Source organism: Lontra canadensis, unplaced genomic scaffold, assembly GCF_010015895.1.
Source record: "Lontra canadensis isolate GAN:19392208 unplaced genomic scaffold, GSC_riverotter_1.0 scaffold23, whole genome shotgun sequence".
NCBI lineage: Eukaryota > Metazoa > Chordata > Mammalia > Carnivora > Mustelidae > Lontra > Lontra canadensis.
The window spans coordinates 22356923-22378441 of NW_022631017.1; the positions used below are offsets into that span (position 1 = coordinate 22356923).

The 21519-nt window shown below is 36.6% G+C and overlaps 1 protein-coding gene across 15 annotated transcripts in view; it reads right to left on the bottom strand.

The window, feature by feature from the left end:
• Positions 1–21519, bottom strand: part of PTPRK (protein tyrosine phosphatase receptor type K) — a 549502-nt gene that overhangs the window by 75943 nt on the left and 452040 nt on the right. For all 15 annotated transcript variants that reach the window (XM_032862518.1, XM_032862504.1, XM_032862503.1 and 12 more), the window contains one exon: positions 20174–20210. In XM_032862518.1, coding sequence (XP_032718409.1) covers positions 20174–20210 — 37 coding nt within the window. The remainder of the gene's footprint in view (positions 1–20173; positions 20211–21519) is intronic.

Consider the following 21519-nt stretch of genomic DNA (forward strand, 5'->3'; position numbering starts at 1 on the left):
GGAAGAGGTTTTAGACGGTATCACATCAGTGAAACTTTTTTTTTCAAGTAGGCTCCACGCCCAGCCTGGGCCTTGAACTCACAGCCCCTGAGATCAAGAGTCCCATGCTCTATTGACTGAGCCAGCCAGGCACTTTTAACAGCAAGAGAAATTAAGAAAAAAATATATTTTAAAATCTGATGCAGAAGCCCAAGATAGGAAATCAACGAGAGGGCAGACACAGTAGCTGAAGCAGTGATAAGGGACCCAAGCCTCTAACTTCATCTTGCCCCACATCCGTAAAGCCCCCTCGTCCCACTGGAGTGGCACTCAGGAAACCCAGATGCTGACTGATGATCTGGCTATGGTCACACTGCTGGTTCAAAGGACCCAGGTCTTTTGATTCCACACCTGGTAGATTTTCTTTCATACCACAGCTAAAAATATGGTTCTTGCCCTCTTAATTAAACTTTGCAGAAAATAAGTGTGCAAAATAATACACGTTGTGTGGCATTAATGCTATATACATACTAAGGAGTAACTGTTGCCCATTCAGGAGAAGGGGAATGGTTCAGGAGAGAACCATCTCAAGAGAAATTGGGGAAGCGAACTCAAGGTCTGTAAAATTTCTGAATGTCCTCTATAAGAACAGATTACGGTCATTACCTTTTACTTGGGGAGTGGGTGAGGAGCAGGTCATGAAAAAAGCAAAGTAACCAATACTTCAGTTCCATTTTTAAAATTGCCTATGCTCCTGTCCCCTAGTCACCCATTCCCCGAATGTTTCTATAATCAAATTGAGCTTTGCCTCCTTTTTTTCTCCCTTCATCTTTTCCTGTGTCTGTCAGTTTGTAAATTTTGAACTAAGGTAGCTCAAGAAACCCGAGACTTTAAAATGGCAAAGACAAATGATATTTCCCATTTGTCTACTTTCTTTCCCTATAAGAAAAGGATCTGGCCATATGGTCTAGTAAACCTGTCTGAATCAACATCCTTCCTCACTCTCATGCGTGGCCTTTTCCTCTACCCTCAGTTAGTGTCAGGACTCACAGGTGTGACAACTTACTAACTGCACTTGTCTCGGGTTCTGCTAGACAACAGTCTAGCAGCAGTAACAAGAACAAGGACTTCCTGTGGAAGGCAGGTGTTATTTGAACAGTGCAAGAGTTTCTGGTTCATTGCACCTGCTGTGATCTCTCAAAATCCTACCTCATTTTGACCTCTGACCTGTTCCTAATTTCCAGCTTCTGCATGAAGCTAACTATGAAGGCTTCTCCTGGCTGCTGCCTTTTGCTCTCAGACTACACTTCAGCTCTGCCTCCAGCTTAATCTTCCCTCCAAGGCAAGGCTAGTTGGCTTCTGTCCCACATACCCCCTGCTTCTAGACTCTGGGCTGTTTTTGTCAGCCTCCTTGTGTTTTTCCTCCTTCTGGCTTCTGGTTCTGTGTGAGGGGTCATGCTGCTTCCCACAAGCTTCCCCGATCATCTAATTCAGTTCAGTTAATAGGAGACTTGCTGTTTTGCTAAAGGTCTGTAAAGGCAGCTGATAGCTTCATCAAGTCATACTTCTAGGAGAATGGGAGAGTAATTCTAAACTCTGATTTTAATCCAAGAAATCTGCAACCAAACGTATGAGGCATTCATAGTGTCTGACTTGCCTAGAAACTGACTGTAACCGGATTTTAAAAAAAATCCAATAAATATCAAGCATGACAAGTCAATTAAATTCTCGGGGTGAAACCATTCACCTCTTTAAGAGGATGAGTAGATGCAGTAATTCAGATTTCCAAGGGTTGAAAGGTTCGGTGGGTCTACACTTCGGTTTTGCTTTTAAAACATCAGTCCCATGAAGAAAGGAGTCGGCGGGTAATATCTGTGACAGACGGCCGTTCGGTCACTGAAAGGACACGAGCAGCAGGAGGTTCGCCACGTGAAGAGCACACTCGGGACAGTATTGTCTGGACCTGGGACCGGATGTGATTCCCCGAGGATAAATATTCTTTAAAAGATTAATTTCGATAACCCCTGGGTATACCCTGTATTAGTTATAAGCTATGTGGTCTTCCCAGGGAAAAGGCAGTGAAGTTTTTATGTCAGAACAATGAATGGGAATGTGGGTGAAGATAGTATGGGCTCCTGGGAAGGGAAGGGGCAGTATTGTGTGGAGACCTCAGAAAAAGAATGGGCACCTTGTTAGTATCTCTACATTGTTTCTAGGTGTTCCTATTCCTTGAGGAGTAGCTTGGAAAAGCAGTACTGATTTTGGTACGTAAGGGTAACACTTGGGGCCAGATGCCAGAGCCATGCTCTTCACTTCAAAGTGGATTTTGCTGGGCAATGTCTGGAGATCCCGAGGTACGGTACACAAATAAATTTTGCTAGAAGGTAACAGTTGCTGAAGTCAGATTGAGTATGAAAATCTAGCTGACAAATCTCCTTCCAAGGAGTTTAGTGCTATGTTCAAACTTGATGAGATCACAGTTATCTTCCCAATGTTCACCTTGCCAGATTTTCTGAGGATTTCAGAAGAGCATATGTATGCCATTATTGCATGAAAATAAATTTTCATTCTACTGACACACAGATGTAAAAGTTAAGTGAAATGGTGGATTTACATTTAATGAGAAATTATGTATTATAAGGTAAACTTGGTGAGGAAAGGTCAATTTCCCCAGTCGGGAAGGGTTTTGTATTCAATATTGGGTCTGATTAGGATCCTATGACAGCCTATGAGGATCTGAAGGCCTCAGGGATCACACATCTTCATATAAAAAGAAATGCTCATGTAAACTTAGGACCAGCTCCTTGAATGAAGACCAGTCCTCCAGGATAAGCTATGTCCCGGTCAATAACTGTGTAGACGATAACTCGGCCATTCTGAAAATGATGTTGTCTGTATTATGTTTTTTATACAAAGGGCAGTACATTTTTTAAAAATCAGCAGAAAGAACTATACGCACAGCTAAAGCAATTAGAGTCTAAATGTATCTCCTTATAGAGAAAAGCAGATAAGGCAGCTCAGTCAACTTCTTTTTGTTTTCAGAAATAATCTAACAACATCATAGAAAGCTATAGTCTACATTTAAATTGATAACTGATTTTTGATCAACAGCATTTCAACCAAAGTGCTTAGTACAAGCTTCCCTTAGATAAAGGGAAAGAATCATTAAGATCTTCATCAAAGAAATATATTTGCAGGTTTAAATTCTCATACTTGCATGTTTAACAAACAGGTTGTATTTATTCACGTATCTATCTGTTCATGCAGTCAGTACAAAATTATTAAATATCCAGACCACTGTAAAGTCAATGAGTTGGTGGAGAGACGGACACAGAAGAAAAAAAAAAGGTTCTGAGTTCTGTGAAACCTGCCATCAAAAATGTTTTACCACACTTTATTAAACTGTTACAGTTTTATATTTTTGAATTCCTCTTTGGAGAATGAAACCGTTGCGTCAGATGCTATTTTTGCTTTGTTTTTAATTTCAATGAAAAAGACCGGGAAATCAAAAGATAAGCAAGATTTGCTGACAGAGAGTTGAGCTGGAGTATTTAAGTCTTTAATAAATACATGTTGATTAACTGAGTGAAATGTTTACATCAAAATAGTACACCCCGAAAAACTTGTTGAAGAAGCCCTAGCTGAAGGAACATTGTGTTTCAGAGCTGTGTGAGCCCTGCGAGAAAGACACACCAGCAAAGAAAAAGATGCAAGTGGAAAAAGTCATACAGATTTTGAAATGACTGAATGTTGTTTGTATTGGTTGAAGAAAATTCAGGGGCTTCTCATTTTTTGCTGCTTAAAAAGCTATCCTTCCACTCAAAGGACATTATCGATTAAGAACAAATATTTTCTTTTTACAAAACATGACCAAATCCCTCAGTGAGTGGTTTTTACCAACATCAGTCTCAATATATGATGGCAACATGGTAATGATATAAGGAAATCCAGATTTTCACTTTATAATTTGCCACTTAAATATATACTTATGAAAATATGTCATGCCCAAGTGTGGCATGTCTGGGTTCTGTTTTAGGGACTAAAATAAATAAATAAATAAATAAATAGATAGATAAATAAATAAATAATTCCAAGATCTGTGGTCATAAAAGCTCCTCAGCAGGATTTTTCTTGGAGGAACCAAATAGAGACAAATGCCAAAAATAAGCACTGATGTCGAAGATTAAGTTCTACGATGGTGGTTCTCAGTAGGGCAGATAGCAAAGGCATCTAGAAAATGCGTAGGGAGATTCTGGTCTCCCAGTGATTAGAATGAGAGAGTTCTGGAGAGTCTGGGAGAGGGAGGCAAGGCGGTCTGCATTAATAGTTGTTGCATTTGCAGAGTCTGAGAATTGCAGCAGTACTGCTTATATCTTCATGTAGTTGTGTCCAGTCATTTAGGTAAGGAGATACACATTATTTGAAGTTATTCCCCTTAGGTCTTTTTTTTTTTCCTTAAGGTAGGAATTTTATTAATCACTTTAAATCATGTATGTTGGTAGACTGGGTGGATTTTATTTCACGATGGTGAAAGTCTTAGAAAATAGTTCTATGGGGGGACTGCCCAGGGTGTGGAATCTCTGTTCCACAAACATGCCTCAAAATGTGAACAGAAATAGGCACAGGCAACCGAGGCAAAGGGAGTCCGAGGGCTGTGGGAGAACGAACCCAACGAAACTACTGAGTTTTACAATTTCAATATTCTGTAGTGGTCACATCCTATTCCTGGGAGCAGCTGCATCTGGGAGATCTTTGGAGACGGTAAGATGGCTGCTTGCAACATCATTACAGAGGGAGCACTAACTTAATGAATAAGAAATAATTACCCCCCCCACACACAAAATATTTAAGATAAGTGATAGTTGTTATTGCAGACAAAAGACAAAAGTTTCTTCAATGGAAAATGTCATGATAAAGAAAGGAGGTGGAAAAGCAACGAGGGTCTGAGTGCCTCAAGGGCATAAATGTCTCTTCTGCATCTTGAGACTGTTCATCCCGCATGTACCACGTGACAAAGACATAATAACATGTTAAAATATGTATGGGAAATAAAGAATGAACAAAATGGCAAAAAACAGATTCATCCCCCAATCATAGGAGATCCTTGAAAAGAACTACCAATCATCCCTGACTTTTTTTTTTTTCTTTTTTGGAAGTAAAAGTAAATGACCTGATTTCTTCAGTCCTTTCTAACTCATTCTTTTATTTGTGCTTGGAAGGGAGTCTTGTTCCCATTGCCACCACCTCCCCCACCCTTTTATTCTGGACTAATCAGATTTTTCTACCTTCTTTCAGTAAGCAGCTGTCCTGTATATTTGATCACTAGAGCTATGTCTCTGTCACTGATAGATCCTCTTAGAGAGGAACAAGAGACATTATAGACCAAGTCATTTAAGTCATTCCAGATAGGGACTGAATGAATTTGCATCCCAGGGGAAATCTGAAACTGGAGTCTCCTATCCAGAGGTCCCTCTACTTCCTGCAGAAAAGTTAATTTAGGTCATTTTCCGATACTCTGCATGACGAGCAACTGTTCGTGGGAATGGATCCAAATAAAAGCATGATTCAAATGTGAGGCAGGTCATTCCTCAGAGAGGGCTATCCCACTGTGGCTCCAGAGTTCTCAGCATCTCTTGGAACACCTGCCTATCAACGTTGAAGAACGCGTATCTTCAAATTACACTTAGAAAATCAAATAGAGGTTTTCTTATTCATATGACACTTAAATGTTAGGAAGTCTAGCATAATTAGGATTTTACTCCTTTTTTTTTTTAATGGACTCTTTATTTAGATAAAGAAAAATAAAGAGCAGGTAGTTCTATTTTAATTATCTACAAAATCATTTTAGCATCATTTTAGTCACTACTTATCTAGTGATCATGACAACAGATTGTGCTAGGGAGATGAGCACACGTCACTGGTTATGTGGCCAATTCTAAAACTGAATGCCTCTGAAACTAAAACAGAAGTAATCAGGAGTTTAGCAATGTGCAATATTCTATTTTTTCTGCAATCTATTACTTTAGATGGCTGTATATATCGTGGTGAACTCTTTCTTCTTTAAGATTTTTACAATTGAGAGTAAAGCTAAAATTTTTGCTTCACAAAGAACTTCTATGTGGTTTTAACACTGATTTCCAAAACCATATGTTCTTTATCAACAAATAGGATATATAGCTTATATGTTTCCCAGCAATGTTTCCCAGACAGCATTATATTGAACACTGAAAAAAACTTCCATCAAAACATCTGGTAAACAGAAGTCGAAATGAACTTAAGTGGCAATGTGCATATTTTTCTAACTTTTTTTTTCTTACTTAGTTATATATCTTAAAAGAGAGTTAACTCCTTTTTTTTTCCAGGAGAAATTTAAAACACTAATGTACTTTATGTGTTTTTTATGATTGTTGCAGCAACCATCTTTTCATTCTGCAAGTGTTGTGTGAATTTTTCAATTAACTACTTTAAAAGAAGTTCTCTTAGTAGTGAATTTGAAAACATTTTCCACACATATCTCTGGCTTTCTTAATGAATTCTGACTTATTCCTCTGGTTACTCATGCCTTCTTCCATTTTGATCATTTTTTGGATACATCTTGTTTGTTTTTAAAGAATAAAAAGTACAGTTTTTATAATATTGAGGGATGCTGCACTCAATCTGAGAAAGTCTGAAGAATTCTGAAACCAGAGACTGCTAGTGATTAATAAAAGTTATCACCAACCGAAACGATTTAGAATCTGTAACAGCTCAGGAATTAGGATAGAACGCTGTGCACTTAGATATTCCAAAGCAAACTAAAGCACTTCCAGGCTTTTCCTAAGTATCAGACTTCAACACAAGCAAGAGCTTGGAATGTTTGTTAATTTCTTTCATTCACTGAGTTGGAACAAAATGCCACCTATAAATTGAATAGTTAACTACATTTAAGTGATCGTCTCTTCATTCTTTATGGGACAGTTTTAAAACACACAGTTGTATCATTATGTAAATCATTTAAGAATAAAACATAATAGTAAAATCTTAACCATATTTTCCCATTAGATAAGCAAAATCTTAAAAGACTGGTATCAATTAGTAGTGATAAGTGTTGGAGAAACAAGCATTCCACTATATGGCTTGAAATGCAAATTTGTATAATTCTTTTTGATTATAATTTGGCTGTAATTCTTTTAAAAGACATACACATCAAATGACCAGGAAACATTGCTTTTATTAATTTATCCTATAACAAAGAACGTAATAATCTTTGCTAAGATGTTTCTTCCATTACTGCATGTAATAGCAAGGAGCATGAACAGCCTTAAATGTCTACCAAAAGAGGAAAGATTAAACACACATTCATATAATGGAATATCTATATTTTCTAACTTGAAAATATTTTCAAGACATTTTAAGTTAAAAAAAAAAATGAAAGCCTCAAACTATTATTTTAGGATGACTGCAGTTTCAAAGACTGCAGTTTCAAAGATTTTAATCTATAGAGAGAAATATAGATAGACCTCCATCATCATAAATAAGTCTCAAAAAGATCCTACATTAGGTAAATGTATAAAATTTTTATAATACAGCATTAGATTAGTGATTTGTTTTATAAAATCTGAACCAAAAAGCCAACATAATTTTCACACAAGGATATTTTATTTAATGGAGATTATTAGCAAATTCTAAATTATAGCAGATCTGTAACATAGACTGTAAATATTCCCCCAAAATGAAAAGGGAAGCATCCTACTTCCAAGAACCCATCTTGGCAGAGTTAAGGAGTCTCCATGAGGAGGAGGATAGTTCGTGATTGAAGACATATGCGGCCAATGACTATTTTTGCCTCAAACTACTCTGCATAGTAACTGCATACAGGTGCCATGCCCTCCATCCCACAACTGTCTTTCTTGGAGCTCAGTATCTGGCTTAGAGCCTAACAGAGAATGAGCACACAATAAACACATTCTGAATGGATGACTAAATTTCCAATGTTTAGCAGCTGGTGAAATTATTAGGTTTAGGAAATTAAGCAATGGACAAAGATGTATTTAAGGGATGACTGTTGTTCACCACAATGATGTGAAATTTAAATTAAAAAAATCACACACCAATAAAGTTGCTGTTACCATTATCACTTCTGGAAAAGTGATGTGGCAGGAAAGCCTAGCACACAGCCTGAATTACAGGAGGTTATGTCTCAGCTACATATTCCTTGGGACCTTTGATTTTCTTTCTTCCTTATCTCTGTACAAACATTCTCTGATTCTAGTCTTTAGCACACTGTTAGACCACCAACAATGTTTGTCTAAATGTTGGTCAACGATGTTGACTTTAAACTATCTCCCATAGTGGCTAAAGTTGTCAGAAAGACAACTGGCCAATACCAAGCAGCGTTTTATAAAGGAGTCAACCCGAGATGATGGTTATCAAAGCGAGCAAAGGAAAGTTTTACTAGTACAGTGAAGCCCTCCCTCCAAAGCATAGCCCCATTGGATTTTCATCTGGGAAATAACAGCAGCAAATAGACCAGGAAAGCTGGAGGTATAGCATGGCTGGTTTCCTCAAAAGCAAAGGATGAGATTTTTAAGAGGCACAGATGCAAAGCCAGGTGTAGTAAATAACAGCAGCCAGTAATTAGAACATCGTCTTTCTGAATCTGCAATATGGAAGGCACAGCTGCATACACTAACAGCTATCAGGAAGAGGGGCATTGCTGTAAAAGGATGATTTGTGTGTACTTAAGGGTCAGTGACACTCCAACTGTGAACTACTTACTACCAGGGATATACAAAATGTGGGGACTGTCACTGTCCCCTCCACCATCATATTTACAAACGGATGGATTTCTGCATTTCCTTAAAAAATGAAGTACAAATGACAATTTCTTTGCCACTAAATTCAGCAGAAGGTCTTGAATAAAAGAGAAAAAAAATGCAAGAAGTGAACAAGATTCCAAATTTTGAAGCTCAGTCGAGATCCTTGTCAAAACAGGAAGTGATAGATCTAGAACTATTTAGATGTTTGGGTGATAGCGTTCACTTTCTGTATTTAAAATGAAAACACACTAAGCTAGGTATGTGTTCAAGTATGTGACTTTCTTACATCTCATTTTCACAAAACCTAAGAAATTTTTATTTTTAAAAGAAATTAGAATTTCTCCATAGTTTTTATAAGGGTAATGGGGGCTACATAATTTACTTGAAAAAACTGATCACAGAAAAATATTAATCTAAAAGTTTAACACATAAATTCAAAAATATGTCATTTACTATCTTTTCCTCCTATCAGTCACACATAGTGGTCACTGCTTATTCAAGAAAGATCCAATTAACTTTCTACTCTAATGCCATTTATTAAATCAGAGAGATAATCTTTAAAGTAATCCACATTTCATTAAAAATTGAATAGAATGCATAATACGAGACACTAAACTGAGAGAGGATAAAGAATACTTTGTCTACTATGGAACAAAAATCATAAACCAATGCTCTAAGACACATTTGCCCAGTGTTATAATAAGGCCAAACTGGATTTTAACGTTTTTTTTCCCCTCCTCCAACAGGATAATAATACAGAAAAAAAGAGAGGCAGAGTTCTTGTTACCATAATATTGCAATAAAGCTAATGTAATCCTTCTCATGTAGGGATTCACTCTAAAGACCTGTTTTTAATTGCTTAGAATTAAAAATACTTTCAGTTTTCTGTAATTTAGCATTTGCCTTCTTCAAAATCAAAGGATTAAAATAGGGGCTCTGTACCACCACTATGCAAAGACAGTAATAACATCAACATATATATATATATATATATATGTACACATGTATACCTATATACATGTACACATGTATACCTATATACATGTAACATGTGAGTGTCTCTGTCTCCATATATATGTACATATAACATGCGTGTTTTTATTTAAAAAAAAAGATTTTATTTATTTTTTTGACAGAAAGAGAGAGAGCACAAGTAGGCAGAGCGGCAGGCGAGGGAGAGGGAGAATAAGGCTCCCGCTGAGCAGGGAGTCCCATGCGGGGCTGGATCCCAGGACCCTAGGATCACGACCTGAGCGGAAGGCAGCCACTTAACTGAGTGAGCCACCCAGGTGCCCTAATATGTGTGTTTTTAGAAAGGCTGCACCTCAACACAGCTTGGAAAACTCCTCATCTACATATCCACGTTCACTGTTTATAAATTTTGCTTCCCACACAACTATAGAACATAATTCAGCTAAATTTCTGCCACATAACAAGGATCCCCTTTGCTTCAGTTTCCAATAGCCTGTTCCTTATTTTCTTCTGAACCCTTGGTGGCAGAGACTTTAAATGTTCATATCGCTACTAACAGTCTGTTAAAGGCAACCTGGGCGTTTTTCTACCATGCTCTTGAAATTTTTCCAAGCCTCTGCCCACTGCCCAATTCCAAAGTCTCATAGCACTTATAGGTGCTAAAATCTGCAACAGTAACTTTTTACAATGAAACAAATTACGACAAATTTTTGGGTCAAAACAACACAAAATCATTATCTTACATTTCTAGAGGTCAGAAGTCCTGCATGAGACTTGCAGGACTTAAATTAAGAAGGTGTTGGCAGGCCTGTGTTCCTCCTGGAGGCTTGAGGGGGGAGTCGGTTTCTTGGTCTTCCCCATCTTCCCAAGGCCATTTGCATTCCTTGGCTCAGGGCCCCTTTCTTTTTTCTGCAATGCACATCACTCCAATCCTTGCTTCTTTCCTCACATACCTGCTCTGAGACTGACCCTCCCCGTCCCATTTATAAGAAGCCTCATGATGACACTGAGTCTAGCTGCACAATCCAGACTAATTTCCCCATCTCAAAATCCTTAACTCAATATATCTGCAAAATTTCTTTTGCCATGTGAAGTAATGTGGAGATCGGAACATGGATATCTTTAGGGAACCCAGTATTCCGCCTACCACAGAGCTCCACACCAAGAATGACTATGATTACAAATCACTTATCTACTTAATACAATATGATTCTCTAGAAATGATAACAGGTTCTGTTTTGATTGGCAGCTTGAGAAAAGGGATCGTAGGGAGAGATAATCCTATCACTTGATGTTTTGCCATCTTTGCTCTGTCAGATAATGTTTCTGACTCTTCCTCATAAATGTCTCTGCAATGTTCTATGAGTCGTAAGGTGACTTCATTCTCTTTAATAACTGAAGCAATAGTCTAGAATTAAGGGCAATAATTAAGACTTTGCTGTTGATATTATTTGAGTGAACTCTAAATTATAAAATTCTCCCTGATAAACAATTAACATCCTCAGTTTGATGCTATCAGTATACACTCCCAAATAAACCTCTCTGAATTCTTCTTAACCACATTAGAGAAATGATTATTATAATGGACTTCTGGCAATCCTATAGCCTTGGATTCATTGACATGAAGATGGGGACTGAACATATTCTGATATTTAAGCTGGTGATCCTAGACAGGCAGTGTCGAACGAGTGTGCCATTTTGTAAAAAAAGTACAGGGGAGTGGTTTCTGTTCCTACACTTTCAACGATCTATTCTACTTTGGAAATCAAATCCTAAATGAAGTCAGTTTTCTCATCCATAAAATGAGGGCATGATTCAGATCAAGGATTCCAAACTTCTTAGTGTAAAATCATTTTGTAAAACAAATACTAAATGGAATATATCTTATTAATATAAGTTTGTAAGTTCAAATTTCTTACCAATACCATTTCCAGTATTTATAAAACCAATCAGTAAAAGCAGAAGAACCACTCAGTGTTAAATTTGAAATTGGGGGTTATGAATGGTAGCTGCAGTATGTTAGGGACCTATTTATTTTCATATTCTTTTGGTTGCACATAATCAATATCTGCATTTGCAAATGACACTACCACTTTACTCATTTTGCTATTTCAAGATATACTTAAGAACAGAGGCAGAGGAGAAGTTTTATTTTTACATCTTTTCAGAAATAAAGAAACTAAGCAGCACACCTTAAGGGAAGATATCAGGTAATATATTCTGCATATAGCAGATTGGTGTATACAAGGATTTTTTTTTTTCCATTTTAAAAGTAGTTTTATTACAAATGTGGAGTAAATGCTCTTGAAGTCCCTAAAGTGCTTGCAAAATAAACTAGGAAATTCGTACCTATATGGTAAAAATGATAATAATAAATAAGTATAATAATTAGATAAATAAAGTACAATTGGCTTAAGACAGAAATCAGAATTTATCACTTGCTAGAAATTTCCTATCTGTAACCTTTGCTGTTTTTGAAAACTCCCCACTGCTTTAGTAGAATACTTGTGCAATACACATACACATTACACATACAATTTATATTGTACTTTTCTATTCTTTAACTTTTCTCAGGCCATTATATGTGTCATGAATTGTACCATGAGCTTTTCAAAGTCAGGGACTTCCGTATTATGTTCTTTTTCCATTTACAGTACTTAACAGACTTTCTGCCCAGTAGGGGGAGAGGGTAAAAATTTACTTTTTAAACTTACTCTCTTTATGAAAGAAAAAAGTAAAATTTCATATAAGAAATAATGAAATCAATAACTGAGTTAAAACTTTCTACATTTTGTCCATTCTAAGAATATAGTATAGTTTAGATGGAGGGGGAAGCAAGAGCTGATTGGAATACTAGCTGGGCAAGAATTTTATTCATATTAATTGTTTCTGTAGAAGAACAAGAAGAAAATAAACACTTCAAAATTATTTCTAAATTATGCCAATAAAATAAACATGTAGTAGAAAAAAGAAATCCATATATCTTTAAGACATTAAAAAGTAAAACAATTCTGGATAATATTCATTTATTCATTTATTTATCCATGCATGCCTCCATCCATCCATTCCAAAGAGATTGACCATATTTATCTTAAATATCAGGCACAGATGAAACAGAATATAAACAGATTATCACTTCTAGCCTTGTAAACCTTATAGCCCATGCAGATGATTTTTCATTCTAAGAGATTTCTGAATAATAAACAATTTGGACAATTTCATTAGACTTTGAATCCATTACAGAAATATTACATTTTTATTCAACTCTAGTTTCTCAAAAACAAAAAGATAGCTTCATTTTCCAAACATGTTGAAAAATCCATTAGCTATTAATTTTTTAGTAACTTTTTATGAAAAAAACAAAAGAAGAATTTACAATGATAAGGCCTTTGACAAAGCACCAGGAAATACTGGTGCCTAACAGAGGTTAGTTCCAAGCTATGAATGACTGATTTAAGCTTTATTAAAATTGTACTTGTTCTCAGTTTGGTTTCCCTTAGATATGCTTTCATTTCTCTCAGGCTGTAGTCTATTACTAATATATTTTTCTGTAATTTCTTCCCTTACAAATTCAAGAAAAATGCAACCCCAAATCAGATTAATTTCTAAAAGCTGTACACAGATCTAATAGGTGGGAAGAATGAGACACACTCACTCCCTTGCAGGAGAAAGGAGTTCAAGTGCCAGCAAGAGCACTGAGGCATTCAGAGGAAAAACAAAGTCATTCTCAAGGATTACAATTTGTCAGAAGAGTTGGCAGTTTTTTTGAAGACCTATTCGGTTCTTGGGACCAAGAAAAGCCATACCCCTGCCCAGAGTTTCTTTCTTTCTTTCTTTCTTTTTTTTTTTTAAGGATTTTATTTATTTGCAGCAGGGAGTGAGAGTAAGGGAGAGAGAACACAAGCAGGAAGAGGGGCAGAGGGGGAAGCAGACTCTCGGCCAGGCAAGGAGCCTGATGCGGGGCTTGATCCCCTGACCCTAGGATCATAACCCAAGCTGAAGGCAGATGCTTAACTGACTGAGCCACACAGGTGCCTTTGCCCTGAGTTTCTTAATGGTCAGACTAACTCCCATAGCTGACCTCGGTTTCTTTCAGCTTAAAACAGGGGCACCAAAGAATATGACATCCCTTCCTGATGCTTTACCATTTTCTTCAACATGTAGCTGGCAAACAGAAAGCACAGTAGTACAATCAAAAAAAAAAAAAAATTAAGTTTAGGATTTTAGACCTCAAAGCCCAATTAAATAATTTTTTCTGTAGACCTCACCCTTGCTTTCAATCCACCCTCTACCTCAGGAGTGAGCTCTCTAAGAGATAAAGCACAGAAGTGCATTTTAAGAGCTGAGATTGAGTCCTACTCAAGTTCAAAGTCATCTGTGGTAAATATGGTGGGAATGAATTCAGTCAAGAGGCTTCTACACACATGGCACAACCAACTGGAGCCTCTATTTTTCCTGCAACTTCTTGACAGACTAAGTTCTTTTTCTTCTTATGTTTGCTTTTTCTGAATGTCTAATAACTTAAAGAGGCTCTTTTATCCATCTGCACACTCAGAGAAAAGGGCACAAAGAAAGATTTGACAAAAGCAGCATGAGACAAAATTAAGGTTATGAAAATGCTTTAAAAATCCTACTTTTTATCCAGTAATTAGGGAACAGACAGCAAAAGAGAGGAGAAAGAACAAAGTAAATTAAAATATTAGCAGTGCTTGTATATTCTAGTACATATTTTGAATAAAATCTTCCACACACACCTACTCTTTCACGACAACTGAATTTTTCTTAATACCGGAAGGCATGTTTAAAATGTACACTAGCAATGAAGTCAAGATATTTCTGAGGAATCTGGGAAGGATGCATATCATCATTGTTTAAAATAAGTGGTATTCTGAGTTAATAATCATCTGACTTAGACCATTCCCTGGACAGGGATATATAAAATGAACTAAACCCACCTTATAGGCATCCTTCACAATCACCCGTGAAATTTAGGTTTATCAAAATAAGGAATAACCTGATAATAAGTAAGTAGATTAATGCAAATATGCACGCCTTAGCTTTTGGAATTCCCTTTCTTCCGTAGCTTCTGAAACTATCCAGGTTCCTTCTTTCTAGCTCTCTCAGAAGGCCAGTAAGAATGTGTTCCTGGTGTTCTAGACTGACACCTAAAAGGAATTCCTTATTTCTATTTAAAGATTTTATTTATTTATTTGAGAGAGCGTGACAGAGTGTGACTGGCCACCCAGTTACCCAGGGAATTTCCTATTTTTTAAATGCCACTGGTAATGATTAGGTTATATGGGTTTTAGGTGCTTTCTTGCAATCACTGAATGAAATAATTGGTCCTTGACATATCACATTGGATCCTAACCACTATTTTTAAAAGATATTATTCCCAAGGTAAAATAAAAATCTAACATCAGCTCAGACAGTATTTGCTGCAGGGGACAAATTACCCACAAGTAGTGATTTTCATAAAAACTTGCTTTTTCAAACATAACTATCTGGGGTTAAGGAGTTCTAGCAATGGGTAATTCAAAAGTTCAGAGCTGTTTGGGCTGGAGTTGGCTTATTTGTTTTCCTTGACTTTCCCTTCTTTTTAACCCAGTTGGCTCTCAATTTTCTAAATATCACAACTTTACAAAACAATGCCCCAAGATAAGAAAGATGGGTTGAAGATGGCTCTTGGTTTTATAAATCAGGAAGGAACCAATTTGTTAGAATACCTGACAGAAGACAGATCCTTAGATCTCCATGACCAAAACTGAGTAACACAAAAAACCCTAAAGCAATCACTGGCCAGCTGCATGGAATTTGTTTGGATCAGTGGTTCTCAAAGTGTGGTCCCTGGAGCATCAGCAGTAAACTTGTTAGAAATGCACATTCTTGGGCCCCTCCCCCTGCCTACTGATATAGAAGCTCTGGGGTTAAGGCCTAGTAATCTCCTTAACAAGCCCTCCAGATGATTATACTAATGGTGAAGTTTGAGAACCGCTGATTTGCACCCATCAGATTCATCCCCTCGGTCTGAGCCTACCTTTCTTGAGCAGCCAAGGGCACATTCTCCTCAAGGTCTTTGCACATGTTCCCTCTGCCTTGTGTGATCCTTCCCCACATGGATTATTCCCTAGTGTCCTTGACCTTACCAGGGAGTCTTTCTCTGATAACGGTATGTGAAATAGTTATGGCCTAGATATGTGCCCCAGCATTTCCCATCCCCTGTTTACTGCTTTATTTATCTCCAAAGAAGGTATCACCCTCTGACATATCACACATTTATTTGTTTTGTCTGGTCTGTTTCCTCTACTGGAACTTAAGTTCTACGGAAGAAAGGTCTTTGTTCTCTTTATTTCACTGCTTTATCCCCAGAGCCTAGAACATTGTGTGGTAAATATTTGCTAAATGAATGATTAGAATACTGATATCCAAGTGAAATTGGAAGAAGTCAAAGAATGGCTAATGGGTAGACAACAGTCCGCCACAGCAAACTACTTATAAATGGAAATGTGGAATAACATCCATTTGTGAAGTACTTTTTGAAAATTATTTGAGTAAATTTTGCTATAATTTATATAATATTTGCACAAATTGGTGTTTAAATCTAACCACAGAGGCATTACTTTTCTTAACTTCCTTAAGAAAAGAATAGTTATTACACTATAAATTATTTATGGCAGCAAAGCACAAGATCTTAGCTACTAATTTGCAAATAAATGTTATATGTATATATGGATTTAGAGCACTGTTATAAATTGTATGTAAAAGGGCAGAGAGCAAACTATCATTAAACAACCTAAAACACTTTGTTCAGTGGAGGTTAGAGAGACTTGCTCACTGAGCATGCGAAGCTGCATGGCATTCCCACCTCACTGCACAAGTGACTTCCCAGTGCTGTCCCTCCTCTTTGAGGTACCACAAAAACCTTTCCTGAAACTTACTCTCCTTTTGCTTTTCCAAGATACTTTTGGTTAAAGTCCTTTTCATAGGTCTGCAACAATTTTAGTATGGGATATGCTATTTTATAAATGGAATGACTTTCATGTTTCTCATAATTGAGATCAGCCCTTCCACTTCATTCCCAACACATAAACTTCTCAATGACCCACACACAAGTCAGAAGGCAGCACCACTGATCTCAACTGCAATGAACACAACTTCCAGAACACCTCTTCTTTTGCCCCATAACATTTTCATATCACTCTCCATTTCGGATATTATAACCTTGATTATTTACTTCAAACTTTTTTTTTTTTTTAAATAATCAAGCCAAAGTCTGTATAGTCATTATGGCCATCATGAGGAATGAGTTCCAGTAAGGCAGGAAACAATATACACTGGAAATTTTTTTGAACAATTCTCATATGTCAAAAAATTTTCAAAATCATCATGCTACTCTAGTGTGTATGCTAATTGTTCTTGGCTTTTATATTCTCTCACATTCCCACAAGAATTTTCAGTGCCTTAAATTAGCACAGTGTACACATTTTTTATTTTTAAAGTAGGCTCCACACCCAATGTGGGGCTTAAACACACAATCCTGAGATCAAGAGTCACCTGTTCTACTGACTGAGCCAGCCAGGTACCCTTACACATGTTTCAAGTATATAGTTTAATGGGTTTTTACCTCTGTGTTTTCCTATGACATATTCAACAATTTCCTTGGCCAAAAGTTTCCTTCATGCCTCTTCCTCAGTCAATATGGTTATGCCATTTTGACTATTAAGTCTGTCTTCAAAATGTTCTGTGAGAAACTTTTTTATTTTCATACCAAAAAATTTATTCCAAAGCTGAGTAATACTTGTATGGTGTTAATTCAAAATGTAATCAGGCAATAAATTGACTTTAAACTAAAAAGTGTGGTTTTTCATAAATGGAAAAATGCTAAATGTTCAGAAAAGGAATTAATTAGAAATCCACTTCTTGCCAAGTAGTCTCTATCACAAAAATTCAGTTTTGTTTTTATATATATTTATTTCATAACTACATAACACAAATTACAGTAGTTCCCCCCTTATCCAGCTTTGTTTTTCATGGTGTCTGTTACTGATGGTCAGCTGTAGTCCAGAAACATGATCTACTTCCTTACTTACTGTCAGAAGGTCAGTAGTAGCCTACTATCATTCACCTCAATTCATCTCATCAGGTAGGCTTTGTCAAGCCACATCATCACAAGAATAAGAAGAGTGAGTACAGTAAAATAAGATATTTTGAGAAAAAGAGGGGTCACAGTCACATAACTTTTATTACAGTATATTGTTATAATTATTCTATTTTATGATATTGTTAGCAATCTCTTATGGTGCTTATTTTATAAATTAAGCTTTATTGTAAATATGCATGGAAAGGAAAAAAACTGTAGTGTATATATAGTGTTTGATATTATCTGTGGTTTCAAGCATCCCCTGGGGTCTTGGAATGTATCTTCCACAGATGAGGGCAGAATACAGTACGTCCTTCTGAGGTAAGGTACACAATGATTGTAATAATGATGATGATGATAAAATGGCAATTAACTTTTATGTAATAGTCACAATATACTAGGCATTATTGAAGCCCTTCATATATATAAACTATTTCCATCCTCACAATAATAGTAAGAGAAGGATACTCTAATATTCTTATTTTGAGGATGATTGATAAATAATTTGCCAAGAGTAAAGAACAGTAAGGAGCAAAGTCAGGATTTGAACCTAGACAGTCCAGGGCTAGATAGAGTCCTTTTCTCTTACTCATTAAGCCACACTGTCAACCTGAGACTCAGAAGAATAGCAGGGATAGATTACTAGACAAAGAAGAAACTACGACAAATGAACTCTTTCTCGCTACCTCTGGGTTTCTGGCAAGTACTGTATGCCACATGGTAAGTTCGATTTCCATAATCTCACCTCTCCTACAGTCTAAATATCATGTGATATTTGTCATTATAATTTTATATGTATTGAGATAGGGACAAAATGACATTTAAAACAGCTTGTGTAAATGCAAATAATTCAATAACCAAATTATTAAAATTTAAAATTTTAGAATCATTTATAGCTTTCTTTTCTCAGCTATAGAAACATAGAATGACCATATCTAAAGACCTTGTTGGAGGAAAATGCGAGACCATTTTGTATTTCTGGCTCTATTTTAAATCTGGAAAAGCATAGGTGATATATATCTAAATGTCTTCTGCCATTGCCTTCTAAAATTTGAACCCTAATTTTTTGATCTACAAACTAAGTTTTTAAAATAAAATAAATGCCTGTACATTATATATATCTGTATATATTCTCTTCCCCTTCATTAAATATTGCCTAATTTTTAAAATTATGAGGAGACTTAGTATTTGAATTTTTTAAAAAAGGCATTTTTTTCTGTGAAGCTTTTTTATTACTTCTCATGAGTCAAGGGAAAAGTCTTTCTTTATTGCCTTTACAAATCACGAGTAAACACAAATGCTTAATTGAGCAGATTGGTGATTAAATGGAGAAAAATGATGAAAGGAAAGATGCCAGCACAAACAGAATATGGCCATTCATTTCTACCCCAAATGAATCAACTACTGCTCATGAATGTGGGTTTAATACTAATTTTGGCAGAAACCACCCAGAGCACCAACCCTGTGCGGAGTCCCACGTCTGCATGGGGACAGCTTTTCCTGTTTCTTTTGACAGAATACGCTAAATAGCCCTCTCTCTCATTGGCACAAAGAACTCTTCAATGAAGGATTATAAACGTAGTGAACGCAGGAGACTTTCTCATACCTGAACTCCAAATACCCATTCAAAGATGGAAATGTTTCCCCATAAAGAAACTAGGCAACTAAGCTGTAATATGCAACATCAGCAAGATCACCCTGGTCGTCAGCCATCACAGATCTAATTCCTTGGCATCAACTGGATTAAAACCATTTTCTTAAGTTAAAAAAAAGCAAAATAGTTTCAACTGAATTGCACGACTCAGGAAGATAAGGATCGGTCTCCACATCTCTGCTCTTACACATGCACGTACTAGCTCAGCTCCTATTAATGTCTGAGTGTTTACCACAGAAAGTAACAGAGGTTTTTAAACAAGCAACTTGCTATTTTGAGCTGATATTGCTGAGCTTTTCCTAATATATTGGTTGATCAGCGGCGTAAGACCTTTCAGACACTAAATGGCAGAAATGAGCCCTTCTAAGGTTTTCTAAATCCTTCCTATCCTCATAACAGGATTCCTCCAGTCAAGGACCAGAGGATGGAAAGTAGCACCCATGAGGTGCTAAAGACACCCAAGTGAGTCAGAGAACTCGGCTGGCGGTGTACCTGGGTACCTGGGCCTACTATAAACACTCAGTAATACAAGAGCCACATTTAATTAGCCCTAAGGAGGAACAAAGCTCTTTCATTTTAAAAAGCGGGCGAATGGAATCTCAAGAGGAAAAAAAAAGGCAAACCTCTTACCTTTTGTAGCAATTCGTACACACTGGGTTTTAGTTTCCTGATGGAGTGAAATATGAAAGACAACAGTCAGTGTATAGACAATGTTTCCTACTTCATAATCCCAGGTTATAAATTAGGTTTAAGAAGAGCAGAATTGCAATATCAAGGAAATTTTTTTTGTTTTTGAAAAGTATCCTCAGAGAGATCTTTAAAAAATCTTAAGTAAGAACTTTTAAAATGGTTTCAGTATTCTCTAAAAATTCAGGTGTCCTGTTTTTATCTTGTAATCAAACAGGCTGTCCTGTCTGGGACATGTAGTAAAAGCACTGTCTTTGTACTTACTGTACTTTTTAAGCAATTAGAAAGAAATATGTGTTTGCAAAGCAAATACAAATCAGACCCAGACACCAACTTCATTTTCACGACACAGCTATAGACTCAGACCAAAGCTGAACATCCCATACCCTCACCTGGATCCCAGCATGTCTACTGAGCTCAAGGACAGTAGTTAGAAAGATCATCCAAAAGTTGCATCACGGCTGCAGTATGATTTATCTGTTCTTTTTTTTCCTTTTTAATTTCACTGTTAAGGGTAACTATGGGTTAAAAAGATTTCTCATTGGGACTATTTTCCTACTCTTGCTAGACAGATGGAGTTGAGGCAGACAAAGTTGAAATGGGAAAGGACAAAGATTATTTCAGGTTCTTTTTTGTTTTGTTTTCCCTTCCTTCCTTCCTTCCTTCCTTCCTTCCTTCCTTCCTTCCTTCTCTTTCTTTCTTTCTTTCTTTCTTTCTTTCTTTCTTTCTTTCTTTTTTAATGGGGTGGTGTGGCACTACGTGGTGAACTGTACTTCTAGGCCCGCACCACACACCTCCAGGACTTTGTTCCTTCAGTTCGTATCTTTGAACATACCAGAGGCTGGAAAAGATGGTAAAGCCAGTGAACAAAACACAGGCTATTTGTTTTTAGGACGTATTTGTAACTCCATCTTGAGTAGTTCTATATATTGACAAGCCAAGAGTTTATCATTTTCTCTTAATTATACAAAACAAAGCACTGAGGGGGAATTAGTAGTTAAAAATAAAACTTTGCATTGTATTACTTAATTGTGACTTGAGGTCTTTACAGTCCACTCCAGGAGATTGTTTCACATTCCTACAAAGGCCCAAAGGGATTCTGATTTCCTAAAAGAAACTGCTGTTAATTCTGTCAGGATTTCCAGCCTCTGCTGGTAGGAACCACATTCATCTTGAAAGTATTTGCCTAGATAACCGTGAGATATATTGTTGCTACTCTGTACTTTGATTAAACCACATGTAGATATACTAACACTTAGAAGAGAACATTCATATCAAGGCTTTTAAAG